The 21698-nt window shown below is 56.1% G+C and overlaps 1 protein-coding gene across 4 annotated transcripts in view; it reads left to right on the top strand.

Moving 5' to 3' along the window:
* The window catches only part of tox2 (TOX high mobility group box family member 2), a 230520-nt gene that overhangs the window by 187638 nt on the left and 21184 nt on the right, over positions 1-21698 (top strand). For all 4 annotated transcript variants that reach the window (XM_073062260.1, XM_073062261.1, XM_073062259.1 and 1 more), the window contains one exon: positions 18743-18970. In XM_073062260.1, the coding sequence (XP_072918361.1) occupies positions 18743-18970 (228 nt within the window). The remainder of the gene's footprint in view (positions 1-18742; positions 18971-21698) is intronic.

Raw genomic sequence — 21698 nt, 5'->3', positions numbered from 1 at the left:
TGACTCCCCCACACCTTCCACTGACTCCCCCACACCTTCCACTGACTCCCCACTCCTTCCACTGACTCCCCACACCTTCCACTGACTCCCCACTCCTTCCACTGACTCCCCACACCTTCCACTGACTCCCCACTCCTTCCACTGACTCCCCCACACCATCCACTGACTCCCCCACACCTTCCACTGACTCCCCACACCTACCACTGACTTCCCACACCTTCCACTGACTCCCCACACCTTCCACTGACTCCCCACACCTTCCACTGACTCCCCACACCATCCACTGACTCCCCACACCATCCACTGACTTCCCCACACCTTCCACTGACTCCCCACACCATCCACTGACTTCCCACACCTTCCACTGACTCCCCACACCATCCACTGACTCCCCACACCATCCACTGACTCCCCACACCTTCCACTGACTCCCCACACCATCCACTGACTCCCCACACCATCCACTGACTTCCCCACACCTTCCACTGACTCCCCACACCTACCACTGACTTCCCACACCTTCCACTGACTCCCCCACACCTTCCACTGACTCGCGACACCTTCCACTGACTCCCCACACCTTCCACTGACTCCCCACACCATCCACTGACTCCCCACACCTTCCACTGACTCCCCACACCTTCCGCTGACTCCCCCACACCTTCCACTGACTCCCCACACCTTCCACTGACTCGCGACACCTTCCACTGACTCCCCACACCATCCAGTGACTCCCCACAACTTCCACTGACTCCCCACACCTACCACTGACTTCCCACACCTTCCACTGACTCCCCACACCTTCCACTGACTCCCCCACACCTTCCACTGACTCCCCACACCTTCCACTGACTCCCAAAACCATCCACTGACTCCCACACCTTCCACTGACTCCCCACACCTTCCACTGACTCCCCCACACCTTCCACTGACTCCCCACACCTTCCACTGACTCCCAAAACCATCCACTGACTCCCACACCTTCCACTGACTCCCCCACACCATCCACTGACTCCCCACACCATCCACTGACTCCCCCACACCTTCCACTGACTCCCCACACCTTCCACTGACTCCCCCACACCTTCCACTGACTCCCCACACCATCCAGTGACTCCCCACAACTTCCACTGACTCCCCACACCATCCACTGACTCCCCCACACCATCCACTGACTCCCCACACCATCCACTGACTCCCCCACACCTTCCACTGACTCCCCACACCTTCCACTGACTCGCGACACCTTCCACTGACTCCCCACACCTTCCACTGACTCGCGACACCTTCCACTGACTCCCCACACCATCCACTGACTCCCCCACACCTTCCACTGACTCCCAAAACCATCCACTGACTCCCACACCTTCCACTGACTCCCCCACACCTTCCACTGACTCCCCACACCTTCCACTGACTCCCCACACCATCCACTGACTCCCCACAGCTTCCACTGACTCCCCACACTTTCCACTGACTCCCCACTCCTTCCACTGACTCCCCACACCTTCCACTGACTCCCCACACCATCCACTGACTCCCCACTCCTTCCACTGACTCCCCACACCTTCCACTGACTCGCGACACCTTCCACTGACTTCCCCACACCTTCCACTGACTTCCCACACCTTCCACTGACTCCCCACACCTTCCACTGACTCGCGACACCTTCCACTGACTTCCCCACACCATCCACTGACTCCCCACACCATCCACTGACTTCCCACACCTTCCACTGACTCCCCACACCATCCACTGACTCCCCACACCTTCCACTGACTCCCCACACCTACCACTGACTTCCCACACCTTCCACTGACTCCCCACTCCTTCCACTGACTCCCCACTCCTTCCACTGACTCCCCACACCATCCACTGACTCCCCACAGCTTCCACTGACTCCCCACACCTTCCACTGACTCCCCCACCTTCCACCGACTCCCCACACCTTCCACTGACTCCCCACTCCTTCCACTGACTCCCCACACCATCCACTGACTCCCCACACCTTCCACTGACTCCCCACACCATCCACTGACTCCCCACTCCTTCCACTGACTCGCAACACCTTCCACTGACTCCCGACACCTTCCACTGACTCCCCACACCATCCACTGACTCCCCACACCTTCCACTGACTCCCCACTCCTTCCACTGACTACCCCACACCTTCCACTGACTCCCGACACCTTCCACTGACTACCCCACACCTTCCACTGACTCCCGACACCTTCCACTGACTCCCCACACCATCCACTGACTCCCCACCTTCCACTGACTCCCCCACACCATCCACTGACTCCCCACCTTCCACTGACTCCCCACACCTTCCACTGACTCCCCACACCTTCCACTGACTTCCCACACCTTCCACTGACTCCCCACTCCTTCCACTGACTCCCCACACCATCCACTGACTCCCCACACCTTCCACTGACTCCCCCACACCATCCACTGACTCCCCACACCTTCCACTGACTCCCCACACCTTCCACTGACTCCCCCACACCATCCACTGACTCCCCACACCATCCACTGACTCCCCACACCTTCCACTGACTCCCCACACCATCCACTGACTCCCCACCTTCCACTGACTCCCCACACCTTCCACTGACTCCCCACACTTTCCACTGACTCCCCACTCCTTCCACTGACTCCCCACTCCTTCCACTGACTCCCCACACCATCCACTGATTCCCCACACCTTCCACTGACTTCCCACACCTTCCACTGACTCCCCACACCTTCCACTGACTCCCCACACTTTCCACTGACTCCCCACTCCTTCCACTGACTCCCCACACCTTCCACTGACTCCCCACACCTTCCACTGACTCCCCACACCATCCACTGACTCCCCACACCTTCCACTGACTCCCCCACCTTCCACTGACTTCCCACACCTTCCACTGACTCCCCACACCATCCACTGACTCCCCACAACTTCCACTGACTCCCCACACCATCCACTGACTCGCGACACCATCCACTGACTTCCCCACACCATCCACTGACTCCCCACACCATCCACTGACTCCCCACAACTTCCACTGACTCCCCACACCTACCACTGACTTCCCACAACTTCCACTGACTCCCCACACCTTCCACTGACTCCCCACACCTACCACTGACTTCCCACAACTTCCACTGACTCCCCACACCTTCCACTGACTCCCCACACCTACCACTGACTCCCCACACCTTCCACTGACTCCCCACACCTTCCACTGACTCCCCCACACCTTCCACTGACTTCCCACACCTTCCACTGACTTCCCACACCATCCACTGACTCCCCACACCTTCCACTGACTCCCCCACACCATCCACTGACTCCCCACACCTACCACTGACTCCCCACACCTTCCACTGACTCCCCCACACCTTCCACTGACTCCCCACACCTTCCACTGACTCCCCACTCCTTCCACTGACTCCCCACACCATCCACTGACTCGCGACACCATCCACTGACTTCCCCACACCATCCACTGACTCCCCACACCTACCACTGACTCCCCACAACTTCCACTGACTCCCCACACCTACCACTGACTTCCCACACCTTCCACTGACTCCCCACAACTTCCACTGACTCCCCACACCTTCCACTGACTCCCCACACCTTCCACTGACTCGCGACACCATCCACTGACTCCCCACACCATCCACTGACTCCCCACAGCTTCCACTGACTCCCCACACTTTCCACTGACTCCCCACTCCTTCCACTGACTCCCCACACCATCCACTGACTCCCCACAGCTTCCACTGACTCCCCACACCTTCCACTGACTCCCCACACCATCCACTGACTCCCCACACCTTCCACTGACTCCCCACACCATCCACTGACTCCCCACACCATCCACTGACTTCCCACACCTTCCACTGACTCCCCCACACCTTCCACTGACTCGCGACACCTTCCACTGACTCCCCACACCTTCCACTGACTTCCCACACCTTCCACTGACTCCCCACACCTTCCACTGACTCCCCACACCATCCACTGACTTCCCACACCTTCCACTGACTCCCCACACCATCCACTGACTTCCCACACCTTCCACTGACTCCCCACACCATCCACTGACTTCCCACACCTTCCACTGACTCCCCACACCTTCCACTGACTCCCCACACCTTCCACTGACTTCCCACACCATCCACTGACTCCCCACACCTTCCACTGACTCCCCACACCATCCACTGACTTCCCACACCTTCCACTGACTCCCCCACACCTTCCACTGACTCGCGACACCTTCCACTGACTCCCCACACCTTCCACTGACTCCCTACACCTTCCACTGACTCCCCACACTTTCCACTGACTCCCCACACCTTCCACTGACTCGCGACACCATCCACTGACTCCCCCACACCTTCCACTGACTCCCCCACACCTTCCACTGACTCCCCACTCCTTCCACTGACTCCCCACACCTTCCACTGACTCCCCACTCCTTCCACTGACTCCCCACACCTTCCACTGACTCCCCACTCCTTCCACTGACTCCCCCACACCATCCACTGACTCCCCCACACCTTCCACTGACTCCCCACACCTACCACTGACTTCCCACACCTTCCACTGACTCCCCCACACCTTCCACTGACTCCCCACACCTTCCACTGACTCCCCACACCTTCCACTGACTCCCCACACCATCCACTGACTCCCCACACCATCCACTGACTTCCCCACACCTTCCACTGACTCCCCACACCATCCACTGACTTCCCACACCTTCCACTGACTCCCCACACCATCCACTGACTCCCCACACCATCCACTGACTCCCCACACCTTCCACTGACTCCCCACACCATCCACTGACTCCCCACACCATCCACTGACTTCCCCACACCTTCCACTGACTCCCCACACCTACCACTGACTTCCCACACCTTCCACTGACTCCCCCACACCTTCCACTGACTCGCGACACCTTCCACTGACTCCCCACACCTTCCACTGACTCCCCACACCATCCACTGACTCCCCACACCTTCCACTGACTCCCCACACCTTCCGCTGACTCCCCCACACCTTCCACTGACTCCCCACACCTTCCACTGACTCGCGACACCTTCCACTGACTCCCCACACCATCCAGTGACTCCCCACAACTTCCACTGACTCCCCACACCTACCACTGACTTCCCACACCTTCCACTGACTCCCCCACACCTTCCACTGACTCCCCACACCTTCCACTGACTCCCAAAACCATCCACTGACTCCCACACCTTCCACTGACTCCCCACACCTTCCACTGACTCCCCCACACCTTCCACTGACTCCCCACACCTTCCACTGACTCCCAAAACCATCCACTGACTCCCACACCTTCCACTGACTCCCCCACACCATCCACTGACTCCCCACACCATCCACTGACTCCCCCACACCTTCCACTGACTCCCCACACCTTCCACTGACTCCCCCACACCTTCCACTGACTCCCCACACCATCCAGTGACTCCCCACAACTTCCACTGACTCCCCACACCATCCACTGACTCCCCCACACCATCCACTGACTCCCCACACCATCCACTGACTCCCCCACACCTTCCACTGACTCCCCACACCTTCCACTGACTCGCGACACCTTCCACTGACTCCCCACACCTTCCACTGACTCGCGACACCTTCCACTGACTCCCCACACCATCCACTGACTCCCCCACACCTTCCACTGACTCCCAAAACCATCCACTGACTCCCACACCTTCCACTGACTCCCCCACACCTTCCACTGACTCCCCACACCTTCCACTGACTCCCCACACCATCCACTGACTCCCCACAGCTTCCACTGACTCCCCACACTTTCCACTGACTCCCCACTCCTTCCACTGACTCCCCACACCTTCCACTGACTCCCCACACCATCCACTGACTCCCCACTCCTTCCACTGACTCCCCACACCTTCCACTGACTCGCGACACCTTCCACTGACTTCCCCACACCTTCCACTGACTTCCCACACCTTCCACTGACTCCCCACACCTTCCACTGACTCGCGACACCATCCACTGACTTCCCACACCTTCCACTGACTCCCCACACCATCCACTGACTCCCCACACCTTCCACTGACTCCCCACACCTACCACTGACTTCCCACACCTTCCACTGACTCCCCACTCCTTCCACTGACTCCCCACTCCTTCCACTGACTCCCCACACCATCCACTGACTCCCCACAGCTTCCACTGACTCCCCACACCTTCCACTGACTCCCCCACCTTCCACCGACTCCCCACACCTTCCACTGACTCCCCACTCCTTCCACTGACTCCCCACACCATCCACTGACTCCCCACACCTTCCACTGACTCCCCACACCATCCACTGACTCCCCACTCCTTCCACTGACTCGCAACACCTTCCACTGACTCCCGACACCTTCCACTGACTCCCCACACCATCCACTGACTCCCCACACCTTCCACTGACTCCCCACTCCTTCCACTGACTACCCCACACCTTCCACTGACTCCCGACACCTTCCACTGACTACCCCACACCTTCCACTGACTCCCGACACCTTCCACTGACTCCCCACACCATCCACTGACTCCCCACCTTCCACTGACTCCCCCACACCATCCACTGACTCCCCACCTTCCACTGACTCCCCACACCTTCCACTGACTCCCCACACCTTCCACTGACTTCCCACACCTTCCACTGACTCCCCACTCCTTCCACTGACTCCCCACACCATCCACTGACTCCCCACACCTTCCACTGACTCCCCCACACCATCCACTGACTCCCCACACCTTCCACTGACTCCCCACACCTTCCACTGACTCCCCCACACCATCCACTGACTCCCCACACCATCCACTGACTCCCCACACCTTCCACTGACTCCCCACACCATCCACTGACTCCCCACCTTCCACTGACTCCCCACACCTTCCACTGACTCCCCACACTTTCCACTGACTCCCCACTCCTTCCACTGACTCCCCACTCCTTCCACTGACTCCCCACACCATCCACTGATTCCCCACACCTTCCACTGACTTCCCACACCTTCCACTGACTCCCCACACCTTCCACTGACTCCCCACACTTTCCACTGACTCCCCACTCCTTCCACTGACTCCCCACACCTTCCACTGACTCCCCACACCTTCCACTGACTCCCCACACCATCCACTGACTCCCCACACCTTCCACTGACTCCCCCACCTTCCACTGACTTCCCACACCTTCCACTGACTCCCCACACCATCCACTGACTCCCCACAACTTCCACTGACTCCCCACACCATCCACTGACTCGCGACACCATCCACTGACTTCCCCACACCATCCACTGACTCCCCACACCATCCACTGACTCCCCACAACTTCCACTGACTCCCCACACCTACCACTGACTTCCCACAACTTCCACTGACTCCCCACACCTTCCACTGACTCCCCACACCTACCACTGACTTCCCACAACTTCCACTGACTCCCCACACCTTCCACTGACTCCCCACACCTACCACTGACTCCCCACACCTTCCACTGACTCCCCACACCTTCCACTGACTCCCCCACACCTTCCACTGACTTCCCACACCTTCCACTGACTTCCCACACCATCCACTGACTCCCCACACCTTCCACTGACTCCCCCACACCATCCACTGACTCCCCACACCTACCACTGACTCCCCACACCTTCCACTGACTCCCCCACACCTTCCACTGACTCCCCACACCTTCCACTGACTCCCCACTCCTTCCACTGACTCCCCACACCATCCACTGACTCGCGACACCATCCACTGACTTCCCCACACCATCCACTGACTCCCCACACCTACCACTGACTCCCCACAACTTCCACTGACTCCCCACACCTACCACTGACTTCCCACACCTTCCACTGACTCCCCACAACTTCCACTGACTCCCCACACCTTCCACTGACTCCCCACACCTTCCACTGACTCGCGACACCATCCACTGACTCCCCACACCTTCCACTGACTCCCCACACCTTCCACTGACTCCCCACACCATCCACTGACTCCCCACACCTTCCACTGACTCCCCACACCTTCCACTGACTCCCCACTCCTTCCACTGACTCCCCACACCATCCACTGACTTCCCCACACCATCCACTGACTCCCCACACCTACCACTGACTCCCCACAACTTCCACTGACTCCCCACACCTACCACTGACTTCCCACACCTTCCACTGACTCCCCACAACTTCCACTGACTCCCCACACCTTCCACTGACTCCCCACACCTTCCACTGACTCGCGACACCATCCACTGACTCCCCACACCTTCCACTGACTCCCCACACCTTCCACTGACTCCCCACACCATCCACTGACTCCCCACAGCTTCCACTGACTCCCCACACTTTCCACTGACTCCCCACTCCTTCCACTGACTCCCCACACCATCCACTGACTCCCCACAGCTTCCACTGACTCCCCACACCTTCCACTGACTCCCCACACCATCCACTGACTCCCCACACCTTCCACTGACTCCCCACACCATCCACTGACTCCCCACACCATCCACTGACTTCCCACACCTTCCACTGACTCCCCCACACCTTCCACTGACTCGCGACACCTTCCACTGACTCCCCACACCTTCCACTGACTTCCCACACCTTCCACTGACTCCCCACACCTTCCACTGACTCCCCACACCATCCACTGACTTCCCACACCTTCCACTGACTCCCCACACCATCCACTGACTTCCCACACCTTCCACTGACTCCCCACACCATCCACTGACTTCCCACACCTTCCACTGACTCCCCACACCTTCCACTGACTCCCCACACCTTCCACTGACTTCCCACACCATCCACTGACTCCCCACACCTTCCACTGACTCCCCACACCATCCACTGACTTCCCACACCTTCCACTGACTCCCCCACACCTTCCACTGACTCGCGACACCTTCCACTGACTCCCCACACCTTCCACTGACTCCCCACACCTTCCACTGACTTCCCACACCATCCACTGACTCCCCACACCATCCACTGACTCCCCACACCTTCCACTGACTCCCCCACACCATCCACTGAATCCCCACACCATCCACTGACTCCCCACACCTTCCACTGACTCCCCACTCCTTCCACTGACTACCCCACACCTTCCACTGACTCCCGACACCTTCCACTGACTACCCCACACCTTCCACTGACTCCCGACACCTTCCACTGACTCCCCACACCATCCACTGACTCCCCACCTTCCACTGACTCCCCCACACCATCCACTGACTCCCCACCTTCCACTGACTCCCCACACCTTCCACTGACTCCCCACACCTTCCACTGACTTCCCACACCTTCCACTGACTCCCCACTCCTTCCACTGACTCCCCACACCATCCACTGACTCCCCACACCTTCCACTGACTCCCCCACACCATCCACTGACTCCCCACACCTTCCACTGACTCCCCACACCTTCCACTGACTCCCCCACACCATCCACTGACTCCCCACACCATCCACTGACTCCCCACACCTTCCACTGACTCCCCACACCATCCACTGACTCCCCACCTTCCACTGACTCCCCACACCTTCCACTGACTCCCCACACTTTCCACTGACTCCCCACTCCTTCCACTGACTCCCCACTCCTTCCACTGACTCCCCACACCATCCACTGATTCCCCACACCTTCCACTGACTTCCCACACCTTCCACTGACTCCCCACACCTTCCACTGACTCCCCACACTTTCCACTGACTCCCCACTCCTTCCACTGACTCCCCACACCTTCCACTGACTCCCCACACCTTCCACTGACTCCCCACACCATCCACTGACTCCCCACACCTTCCACTGACTCCCCCACCTTCCACTGACTTCCCACACCTTCCACTGACTCCCCACACCATCCACTGACTCCCCACAACTTCCACTGACTCCCCACACCATCCACTGACTCGCGACACCATCCACTGACTTCCCCACACCATCCACTGACTCCCCACACCATCCACTGACTCCCCACAACTTCCACTGACTCCCCACACCTACCACTGACTTCCCACAACTTCCACTGACTCCCCACACCTTCCACTGACTCCCCACACCTACCACTGACTTCCCACAACTTCCACTGACTCCCCACACCTTCCACTGACTCCCCACACCTACCACTGACTCCCCACACCTTCCACTGACTCCCCACACCTTCCACTGACTCCCCCACACCTTCCACTGACTTCCCACACCTTCCACTGACTTCCCACACCATCCACTGACTCCCCACACCTTCCACTGACTCCCCCACACCATCCACTGACTCCCCACACCTACCACTGACTCCCCACACCTTCCACTGACTCCCCCACACCTTCCACTGACTCCCCACACCTTCCACTGACTCCCCACTCCTTCCACTGACTCCCCACACCATCCACTGACTCGCGACACCATCCACTGACTTCCCCACACCATCCACTGACTCCCCACACCTACCACTGACTCCCCACAACTTCCACTGACTCCCCACACCTACCACTGACTTCCCACACCTTCCACTGACTCCCCACAACTTCCACTGACTCCCCACACCTTCCACTGACTCCCCACACCTTCCACTGACTCGCGACACCATCCACTGACTCCCCACACCTTCCACTGACTCCCCACACCTTCCACTGACTCGCGACACCATCCACTGACTCCCCACAGCTTCCACTGACTCCCCACACTTTCCACTGACTCCCCACTCCTTCCACTGACTCCCCACACCATCCACTGACTCCCCACAGCTTCCACTGACTCCCCACACCTTCCACTGACTCCCCACACCATCCACTGACTCCCCACACCTTCCACTGACTCCCCACACCATCCACTGACTCCCCACACCATCCACTGACTTCCCACACCTTCCACTGACTCCCCCACACCTTCCACTGACTCGCGACACCTTCCACTGACTCCCCACACCTTCCACTGACTTCCCACACCTTCCACTGACTCCCCACACCTTCCACTGACTCCCCACACCATCCACTGACTTCCCACACCTTCCACTGACTCCCCACACCATCCACTGACTTCCCACACCTTCCACTGACTCCCCACACCATCCACTGACTTCCCACACCTTCCACTGACTCCCCACACCTTCCACTGACTCCCCACACCTTCCACTGACTTCCCACACCATCCACTGACTCCCCACACCTTCCACTGACTCCCCACACCATCCACTGACTTCCCACACCTTCCACTGACTCCCCCACACCTTCCACTGACTCGCGACACCTTCCACTGACTCCCCACACCTTCCACTGACTCCCCACACCTTCCACTGACTTCCCACACCATCCACTGACTCCCCACACCATCCACTGACTCCCCACACCTTCCACTGACTCCCCCACACCATCCACTGAATCCCCACACCTTCCACTGACTCCCCACACCATCCACTGACTCGCGACACCTTCCACTGACTACCCACACCTTCCACTGACTTCCCACACCTTCCACTGACTCCCCCACACCTTCCACTGACTCGCGACACCTTCCACTGACTCCCCACACCTTCCACTGACTTCCCACACCTTCCACTGACTCCCCACACCATCCACTGACTTCCCCACATCTTCCACTGACTCCCCACACCTTCCACTGACTTCCCACACCTTCCACTGACTCCCCACACCATCCACTGACTCCCCCACACCTTCCACTGACTTCCCACACCTTCCACTGACTCCCCACACCTTCCACTGACTCCCCACACCATCCACTGACTTCCCCACATCTTCCACTGACTCCCCACACCATCCACTGACTCCCCACACCTTCCACTGACTCCCCCACACCTTCCACTGACTCCCCACACCTTCCACTGACTCCCCACACCTTCCACTGACTCCCCACACCATCCACTGACTCCCCACACCTTCCACTGACTCCCCACACCTTCCACTGACTCCCCACTCCTTCCACTGACTCCCCACACCTTCCACTGACTCGCGACACCTTCCACTGACTCCCCACACCTTCCACTGACTCCCCCACACCTTCCACTGACTCCCGACACCTTCCACTGACTCCCCCACCTTCCACTGACTCCCCACACCATCCACTGACTCCCTACACCATCCACTGACTCGCCCACCTTCCACTGACTCCCCACACCTTCCACTGACTCCCCCACACCTTCCACTGACTCCCCACCTTCCACTGACTCCCCCACACCTTCCACTGACTCCCCACACCATCCACTGACTCGCCCACCTTCCACTGACTCCCCACACCTTCCACTGACTCCCCACACCACCCACAGACTCCCCCACACCTTCCACTGACTCCCCACACCATCCACTGACTCCCCACACCATCCACTGACTCCCCACACCTTCCACTGACTCCCCCACACCATCCACTGACTCCCTACACCATCCACTGACTCGCCCACCTTCCACTGACTCCCCACACCTTCCACTGACTCCCTACACCATCCACTGACTCCCTACACCATCCACTGACTCCCCACTCCTTCCACTGACTCCCCACACCATCCACTGACTCCCCACACCTTCCACCGACTCCCCACACTTTCCACCGACTCCCCACACCTTCCACTGACTCCCGACACCTTCCACTGACTCCCCACACCTTCCACTGACTCGCGACACCTTCCACTGACTCCCCCACCTTCCACTGACTCCCCACACCTTCCACTGACTCCCCACACTTTCCACTGACTCCCCACACCTTCCACTGACTCCCCCACACCTTCCACTGACTCCCCACACCTTCCACTGACTCCCCCACCTTCCACTGACTTCCCACACCTTCCACTGACTCTCCACACCTTCCACTGACTCCCCACACCTTCCACTGACTCCCCACACCATCCACTGACTCCCCCACCTTCCACTGACTCCCCACAACTTCCACTGACTCCCCACACCTACCACTGACTCCCCACACCTTCCACTGACTCCCCCACCTTCCACTGACTTCCCACACCATCCACTGACTCCCCACACCATCCACTGACTCCCCACACCTTCCACTGACTCCCCCACCTTCCACTGACTCCCCACACCTTCCACTGACTCCCCACACCATCCACTGACTCCCCCACCTTCCACTGACTTCCCACACCTTCCACTGACTCTCCACACCTTCCACTGACTACCCACACCTTCCACTGACTTCCCACACCTTCCACTGACTCCCCCACACCTTCCACTGACTCGCGACACCTTCCACTGACTCCCCACACCTTCCACTGACTTCCCACACCTTCCACTGACTCCCCACACCATCCACTGACTTCCCCACATCTTCCACTGACTCCCCACACCTTCCACTGACTTCCCACACCTTCCACTGACTCCCCACACCATCCACTGACTCCCCCACACCTTCCACTGACTTCCCACACCTTCCACTGACTCCCCACACCTTCCACTGACTCCCCACACCATCCACTGACTTCCCCACATCTTCCACTGACTCCCCACACCATCCACTGACTCCCCACACCTTCCACTGACTCCCCACACCTTCCACTGACTCCCCACTCCTTCCACTGACTCCCCACACCTTCCACTGACTCGCGACACCTTCCACTGACTCCCCACACCTTCCACTGACTCCCCCACACCTTCCACTGACTCCCGACACCTTCCACTGACTCCCCCACCTTCCACTGACTCCCCACACCATCCACTGACTCCCTACACCATCCACTGACTCGCCCACCTTCCACTGACTCCCCACACCTTCCACTGACTCCCCCACACCTTCCACTGACTCCCCACCTTCCACTGACTCCCCCACACCTTCCACTGACTCCCCACACCATCCACTGACTCGCCCACCTTCCACTGACTCCCCACACCTTCCACTGACTCCCCACACCACCCACAGACTCCCCCACACCTTCCACTGACTCCCCACACCATCCACTGACTCCCCACACCATCCACTGACTCCCCACACCTTCCACTGACTCCCCCACACCATCCACTGACTCCCTACACCATCCACTGACTCGCCCACCTTCCACTGACTCCCCACACCTTCCACTGACTCCCTACACCATCCACTGACTCCCTACACCATCCACTGACTCCCCACTCCTTCCACTGACTCCCCACACCATCCACTGACTCCCCACACCTTCCACCGACTCCCCACACTTTCCACCGACTCCCCACACCTTCCACTGACTCCCGACACCTTCCACTGACTCCCCACACCTTCCACTGACTCGCGACACCTTCCACTGACTCCCCCACCTTCCACTGACTCCCCACACCTTCCACTGACTCCCCACACTTTCCACTGACTCCCCACACCTTCCACTGACTCCCCCACACCTTCCACTGACTCCCCACACCTTCCACTGACTCCCCCACCTTCCACTGACTTCCCACACCTTCCACTGACTCTCCACACCTTCCACTGACTCCCCACACCTTCCACTGACTCCCCACACCATCCACTGACTCCCCCACCTTCCACTGACTTCCCACACCTTCCACTGACTCTCCACACCTTCCACTGACTCCCCCACACCTTCCACTGACTCCCCACACCTTCCACTGACTCCCCACACCTTCCACTGACTCCCCACACCTTCCACTGACTCCCCACACCATCCACTGACTCCCCCACACCTTCCACTGACTTCCCACACCTTCCACTGACTCCCCACACCTTCCACTGACTCCCCACACCTTCCACTGACTCCCCCACACCTTCCACTGACTCCCCACACCTTCCACTGACTCCCCCACCTTCCACTGACTTCCCACACCTTCCACTGACTCTCCACACCTTCCACTGACTCCCCACACTTTCCACTGACTCCCCACACCTTCCACTGACTCCCCACACCTTCCACTGACTCCCCCACCTTCCACTGACTCCCCACACCTTCCACTGACTCCCCACTCCTTCCACTGACTCCCCACACCTTCCACTGACTCGCGGCACCTTCCACTGACTCGCGACACCTTCCACTGACTCCCCACACCTTCCACTGACTCGCGACACCATCCACTGACTTCCCACACCTTCCACTGACTCCCCACACCTTCCACTGACTCCCCACACCTTCCACTGACTCGCGGCACCTTCCACTGACTCCCCACACCATCCACTGACTCCCCACACCTTCCACTGACTCCCCACACCTTCCACTGACTCGCGACACCATCCACTGACTTCCCACACCTTCCACTGACTCCCCACACCTTCCACTGACTCCCCACACCTTCCACTGACTCCCGACACCTTCCACTGACTTCCCACACCTTCCACTGACTCCCCACACCTTCCACTGACTCGCGGCACCTTCCACTGACTCCCAACACCTTCCACTGACTCCCCCACACCTTCCACTGACTCCCCACACCATCCACTGACTTCCCACACCATCCACTGACTCCCCACACCTTCCACTGACTCCCCACACCTTCCACTGACTCCCGACACCTTCCACTGACTCCCCCACACCTTCCACTGACTCGCGGCACCTTCCACTGACTCCCAACACCTTCCACTGACTCCCCCACACCTTCCACTGACTCCCCACACCATCCACTGACTTCCCACACCATCCACTGACTCCCCACACCTTCCACTGACTCCCCACACCTTCCACTGACTCCCGACACCTTCCACTGACTCGCGACACCTTCCACTGACTCCCGACACCTTCCACTGACTCCCCACACCTTCCACTGACTCGCGACACCTTCCACTGATTCCCACAACTTCCACTGACTCCCCCACACGATCCACTGACTCCCCACAACTTCCACTGACTCCCCTCACCTTCCACTGACTCCCCACAACTTCCACGGACTCCCCACAACTTCCACTGACTTCCCACACCTTCCACTGACTCCCCACACTTTCCACTGACTCCCACACCTTCCACTGACTTCCCACACCTTCCACTGACTCTCCACAACTTCCACTGACTCCCCACACCTTCCACTGACTCCCCCACACCTTCCACTGACTCGCGACACCTTCCACTGACTCCCAACACCTTCCACTGACTCCCCCACACCTTCCACTGACTCCCCACACCATCCACTGACTTCCCACACCATCCACTGACTCCCCACACCTTCCACTGACTCCCCACACCTTCCACTGACTCCCGACACCTTCCACTGACTCGCGACACCTTCCACTGACTCCCGACACCTTCCACTGACTCCCCACACCTTCCACTGACTCGCGACACCTTCCACTGATTCCCACAACTTCCACTGACTCCCCCACACGATCCACTGACTCCCCACAACTTCCACTGACTCCCCTCACCTTCCACTGACTCCCCACAACTTCCACGGACTCCCCACAACTTCCACTGACTTCCCACACCTTCCACTGACTCCCCACACTTTCCACTGACTCCCACACCTTCCACTGACTTCCCACACCTTCCACTGACTCTCCACAACTTCCACTGACTCCCCACACCATCCACTGACTCCCCACACCTTCCACTGACTCCCCACACCTTCAACTGACTCCCCACAACTTCCACTGACTTCCCACTCCTTCCACTGACTTCCCCACACCTTCCACTGACTCCCCACAACTTGTCGGCCTATAATTTCCTGGTTTCTGTTTACAGAAGCAGTGAAACTACATTGGCTATCCTCCAATCCTCTGGTACCTCTCCTGTCTCTAAGTATGTTTGAAACATCTCTGCTAAGACCCTGGCAATTTCTGCACTTGCCTCTCGTACGGTCCGAGGGAACACCCTGTCAGACCCTGGGGATTTCTCCACCCTAATTTGCCTCAGGACAGCAAACACCTCCTCCTCTGTAATCTGTAGGGTCCATGAAGTTGATGCCACTTTACCTCACTTTTATAGACTCTGTCTCCTGAAGCAAAAAAAAAGCTATTTAAGATCTCTTTTGGGTCCACATCTGGATTATGATTCTCATTTTCCAGAGGACCAATTTTGACCCTTGCAGTCCTTTTCTCTTAATATACCTGTAGAATCCCTTGGGATTCTCCTTCACCTTGTCTGCTAGGGCAACCTCTTGCCCCTTTTTAGCCCCCCTGATTTCTTTCGAAGTGTTGTGTGCATTTCTTATACTCCATGAGCACCTTATTTGTACCTGCTATAAACCTCCTTTTTTCTCTTAACTAGGACCTCAATATCTCTTGAAAACCAAGGTTCCCTATACTTGTTATCTTTACCTTTTATTCTGACAGGCTTTGTATTCTCAACATTTCATTTCTGAAGGCCTCCCACTTTCCAAATACACCTTTGCCAGAAAACAGCCTTTCCCAATCCACACTTGCCAGATCATTACTGATACCATCAAAAGTGCGTGGAATCTCAACCCGCAGACCAGACCTATCTTTCTGCATATTTACTTTGAAACTAATGCATATTCATGCATGTATGCATTTTGAGACCTGGGTAGTTTGTAGTCGTACAGCCTGGGGGAAGAAGCTGTTTCCCATCCTGACAGTCCTCGTCCTAACGCTGAGGTACCTCCTGCTGATGGTAGGGGGTCAGTGAGATTGCTGGGTAGGTGGGTGTTTCATTGACAATGCTAAGGGCACTGTGTATGCAGTGCTCCTGCTGGGTGGAAGAGAGGCTACAATGATCCCCTCAGCAGTTCTCTGGGTTAAAAGCAGTAGCCTGCCCAAGGGCAACGTGCTGACACAGCCTGTTCGGCACCCATCTTCACCAGCCAAAGGGACGGGCCTGAAAGTTATGGGGATAAGAATTATCCATTCCCAAAAGACAGGCTCACTGTGAGTTCCCTGTGGTTGCAGAGCACGTTCTCTGTTTGGTCAGAAGTACAGAGAGGGTGATGGGTCTGTGGGACTCATGGCCACAAGTGACTGCAGGCCAAGTGATAGGGTGTTTTTAAAGTGGAAGTTGATAGGTTCCATGATGGAATGGCAAAGCAGACTTGACGGCCCAAGTGACCTAATTCTGCTCTTATCTGGGCCATTCAACCCATTGAGTCTACTCCTGCCACTCCACCATGGCTGATTTATTACCCTCCCTCCTGCTTTCTCCCATAACCTCGTAGCCCTCACTTCAAATATACCCAATGACTGCCTCCACTGTTGTCTATGGCAATGAATTCCACAGATCCACCACTCACTGGGTAAAGAAATTCCTCCTCATCTCTGTCTAAATGGACATCCCTCTATTCTGAGGCCGTGCCTTCTGGTCCTAGACTCCCCCACTACAGGAAACATCCTCTCCATGTCCACTCTGCGTATACCTTTCAATATTCGATAAGTTACAATCAGATCCTCCCACGTTCTTCTAAACTCCAGCAAGTAAAGGTCCAGAGTCATCAAACACTCTTCGCCCATTAACCCTTCATTCCCAGAATCGTTTGGTGACCCTCCTCTGGACCCTCTCCAATGCCAGCTCATCTTTCCTTAAATAAAAGTGGTCTTAAGTGTGATCAGTGGAGGGAAATGAGGAAGTCTAGTGCTGGAAGATGTAGGTGAAGGGGGGAGGGAATATTGTCACAACTAGCTGTGGGTGTAGGTCACTTGGAGCAGTAAGGTGGGACACAGCCTGAAGTAAATAGTTGCCCCCCCCCATATCAGCAGGAGAGCTCAGAGAATTAGGTACACAAGAGGGTGGTATACTGCGGGAATCTCACCAGCTTCAGAAGCAGAGCGAGTTATTACCGCCTTACCTTACAGTTCAATGGAGAGAAGCGCCCATCAGTGGATAATGGCAAGAAGATCAAGGCACAGAAGAAGAAAAAGAAGAAAGATCCGAACGAGCCCCAAAAGCCAGTCTCTGCCTATGCCCTATTCTTCCGAGACACACAAGCTGCCATCAAAGGACAGAACCCCAGCGCCACCTTCGGCGATGTCTCCAAGATCGTGGCCTCAATGTGGGACGGGCTCGGGGAAGAGCAGAAGCAGGTAGGTGGCAAACAGGGCTTCCTTCCTCGTGTCAGCTGCCAGGATTCCACATTCACACACTCACACGCTCACACAGACACTCACATACTCACACACACACACTTACGTACTCACACACACACACACACTCACACAGCCACTCACGTACTCACACACACACACTTACGTACTCACACACACACACACACTCATGTACTCACACACACGCACACTCACACACACACTCATACTCACATACTCACACACACACTCTCTCGCACGCACGCACACACACACACACTCACACTCACACGTACTCACACACACACTCATACTCACGTACTCACACACACACACTCATGTACTCACACACACGCACACTCACACACACACTCATACTCACATACTCACACACACACTCTCTCTCACGCACGCACACACACACACTCTCTCACGCACGCACACACACACACACTCACACTCACACGTACTCACACACACACACTCATACTCACGTACTCACACACACAGTGGTGCACACTGAGTCACACACACTCATACACACTTACATAGATACACACACATACACTAACACACACTCACACACCTATACACACACTCACATATACTCTCACACCCAAATACATACTCATGCACACACGCACACAATCATGCCCACACACTCCATGGTCTTATGGTCTTAACAATGACCAAATGAAACAATATTCCTCCAGATCACAGTGCACCCACAATACATATATCACACGCAGTACATAAAACAAAGTATTACTACAAATAAGTTAATAAGATATATTCAAAATGCATATATTGCACGGCACAGGTACAGAGTAAACAGCTTGCTGTCCTTGTGACAAGACCTCGGTCGGGACAGGGTATTCATTAGACCCTTGGCCTGGGGTAGGAAACCCTTACCCAGCCCAGCCCAGCCCAGCAAGTGAACATGGCTGAATATTCACATGAAGGAGTTGGCCATGAAGAGATTTTGTTTTAGGTTTCTACCTGATGTGAGCCTGTTGGTCGAATCTCAGATGTTAGAATCCTTCGATGTAAACAAGTTCACTGATTGGTGGAGGCTGTGTTTGGAATGGGCCTGCTTCAGAGAATGAATGCAGTTTGGATGTGACCTCCCTTACAGCACAGCCTCTGTCAGACATTCAGTGTGCTTGCCCCTCACAGCTGTCAGAGGAGCTGCCCAGGTGGGCGGCTGGTCAGGACTGAGTGGTTGCCACGATGAGACGACTGTCACAGTTGTCACGTTGTTTAATTTGTTCCTTGCTGCTCGGAGGATTCATCGACCTCCTCATTTCCCAGTTTTTATTTGCACTTGTTGCCTAGTGATCCAATGCTCAGGAACACGAGATGAGCAATTTCACTGCCCTTTCTGTGCTTCAAGGGCATCTCTTGTCTAATTTAACACTTTCCAGTCTGCGCGACAATGCTGAAACATCCTCCGGGTGACACCAGCTACTAAAAATAAATTCATTCCTACTGAAAACAAGTTTAACAAGGCTTAATGGAGTCAATTGATTCGGTGGCCATTCTGGAGTATTAGTGCAGTTTGTCACCAGAGGGGAGCCAAGAGGAAATTTTCACTCAGTGTCCAGCAGGTGTGGAATGGAGGGGTATTGAAATCTATTCTATCCACTAGGTGATGAGGAATTGTGGTATAACCAGACCACAAATGCTGTGTTTTTATTTACTGAAACTTTTAACCCCAGCACATTCCCGCTGATTTGATTTGACACAAAGGACACATGTGACAAACAAGCTCATCTTTAAGCAAAAATGTAAAGCAAGATCTTTAAATATTTCTTTAATGTTTTGGAAGACAAACTTATAAGTGAATCAAGTTATTTATCTTACTCTGTTCGAACGTGAGGTCAGAGGAACTGTACCTCATTACTGCCAGAACGCTCTGGGCTGAATACTGAAGCCTGTGTGTGTGAGAACTGGCCCTTTTCTGGTGTAACATTATCCTCCTATAACAACTTTTCTCTCCCCATGGATGCAAACTGATTTGCTAAGTATGACAGCACTCTCTCTAATGCCATGTTGTGCTTCACCTCCACCTCTCACACTTCCCACATGCTGTTTGGTCTTCTCTTTAACTGTCCTTCTTCACACTCCCCGGACAAGCTGACTGAGATTAGCTGGAATTTATCCTCCTTTGTATTCACAAGTGAAATGCTTCAGTATTCACAAGTGAAAAGGATCTTGATCAGGATGAGGTCGAAGTAGAGGGGGCCTGTATGCTGGACAATGTGGAGATTACAGAAGAAGAAATGCTGGATCTTCTTAAAAACATCAAGATTGATAAATCCCCAGGGCCGGATATGATACACCCCAGGTTGAGATTGCTGGAGCATTAGCCATGATCTTTGAATCCTCTTTGGCTGCAGAGGAGGTGCCGGAGGATTGGAGAATGGCAAATGTAGTTCCCTTGTTTAAAAAAGGTAATAGGGAGAAACCTGGGAACTATAGACCGGTGAGTCTTACGTCAGTGGTCTGCAAACTATTGGAAAGGATTCTTAAGGATAGGATCTACGAGCATTTGGAGAAGTACAGTCTACTCATGGATAGTCAACATAGCTTTGTGAAGGGAAGATCGTGCCTCACGAGCCTGATTGAGTTTTTTGAAGAGGTAACAAAAGAAATTGATGAGGGTAGGGCAGTGGATGTGGTCTACATGGACTTTAGCAAGGCATTTGACAGGGTCCCTCACGAGAGC

This window comes from Hemitrygon akajei, chromosome 11, assembly GCF_048418815.1.
Source record: "Hemitrygon akajei chromosome 11, sHemAka1.3, whole genome shotgun sequence".
Lineage (NCBI taxonomy): Eukaryota > Metazoa > Chordata > Chondrichthyes > Myliobatiformes > Dasyatidae > Hemitrygon > Hemitrygon akajei.
Note: the sequence above shows the minus strand (reverse complement) of the source record. Positions and strands in the feature narration are given on the sequence as shown.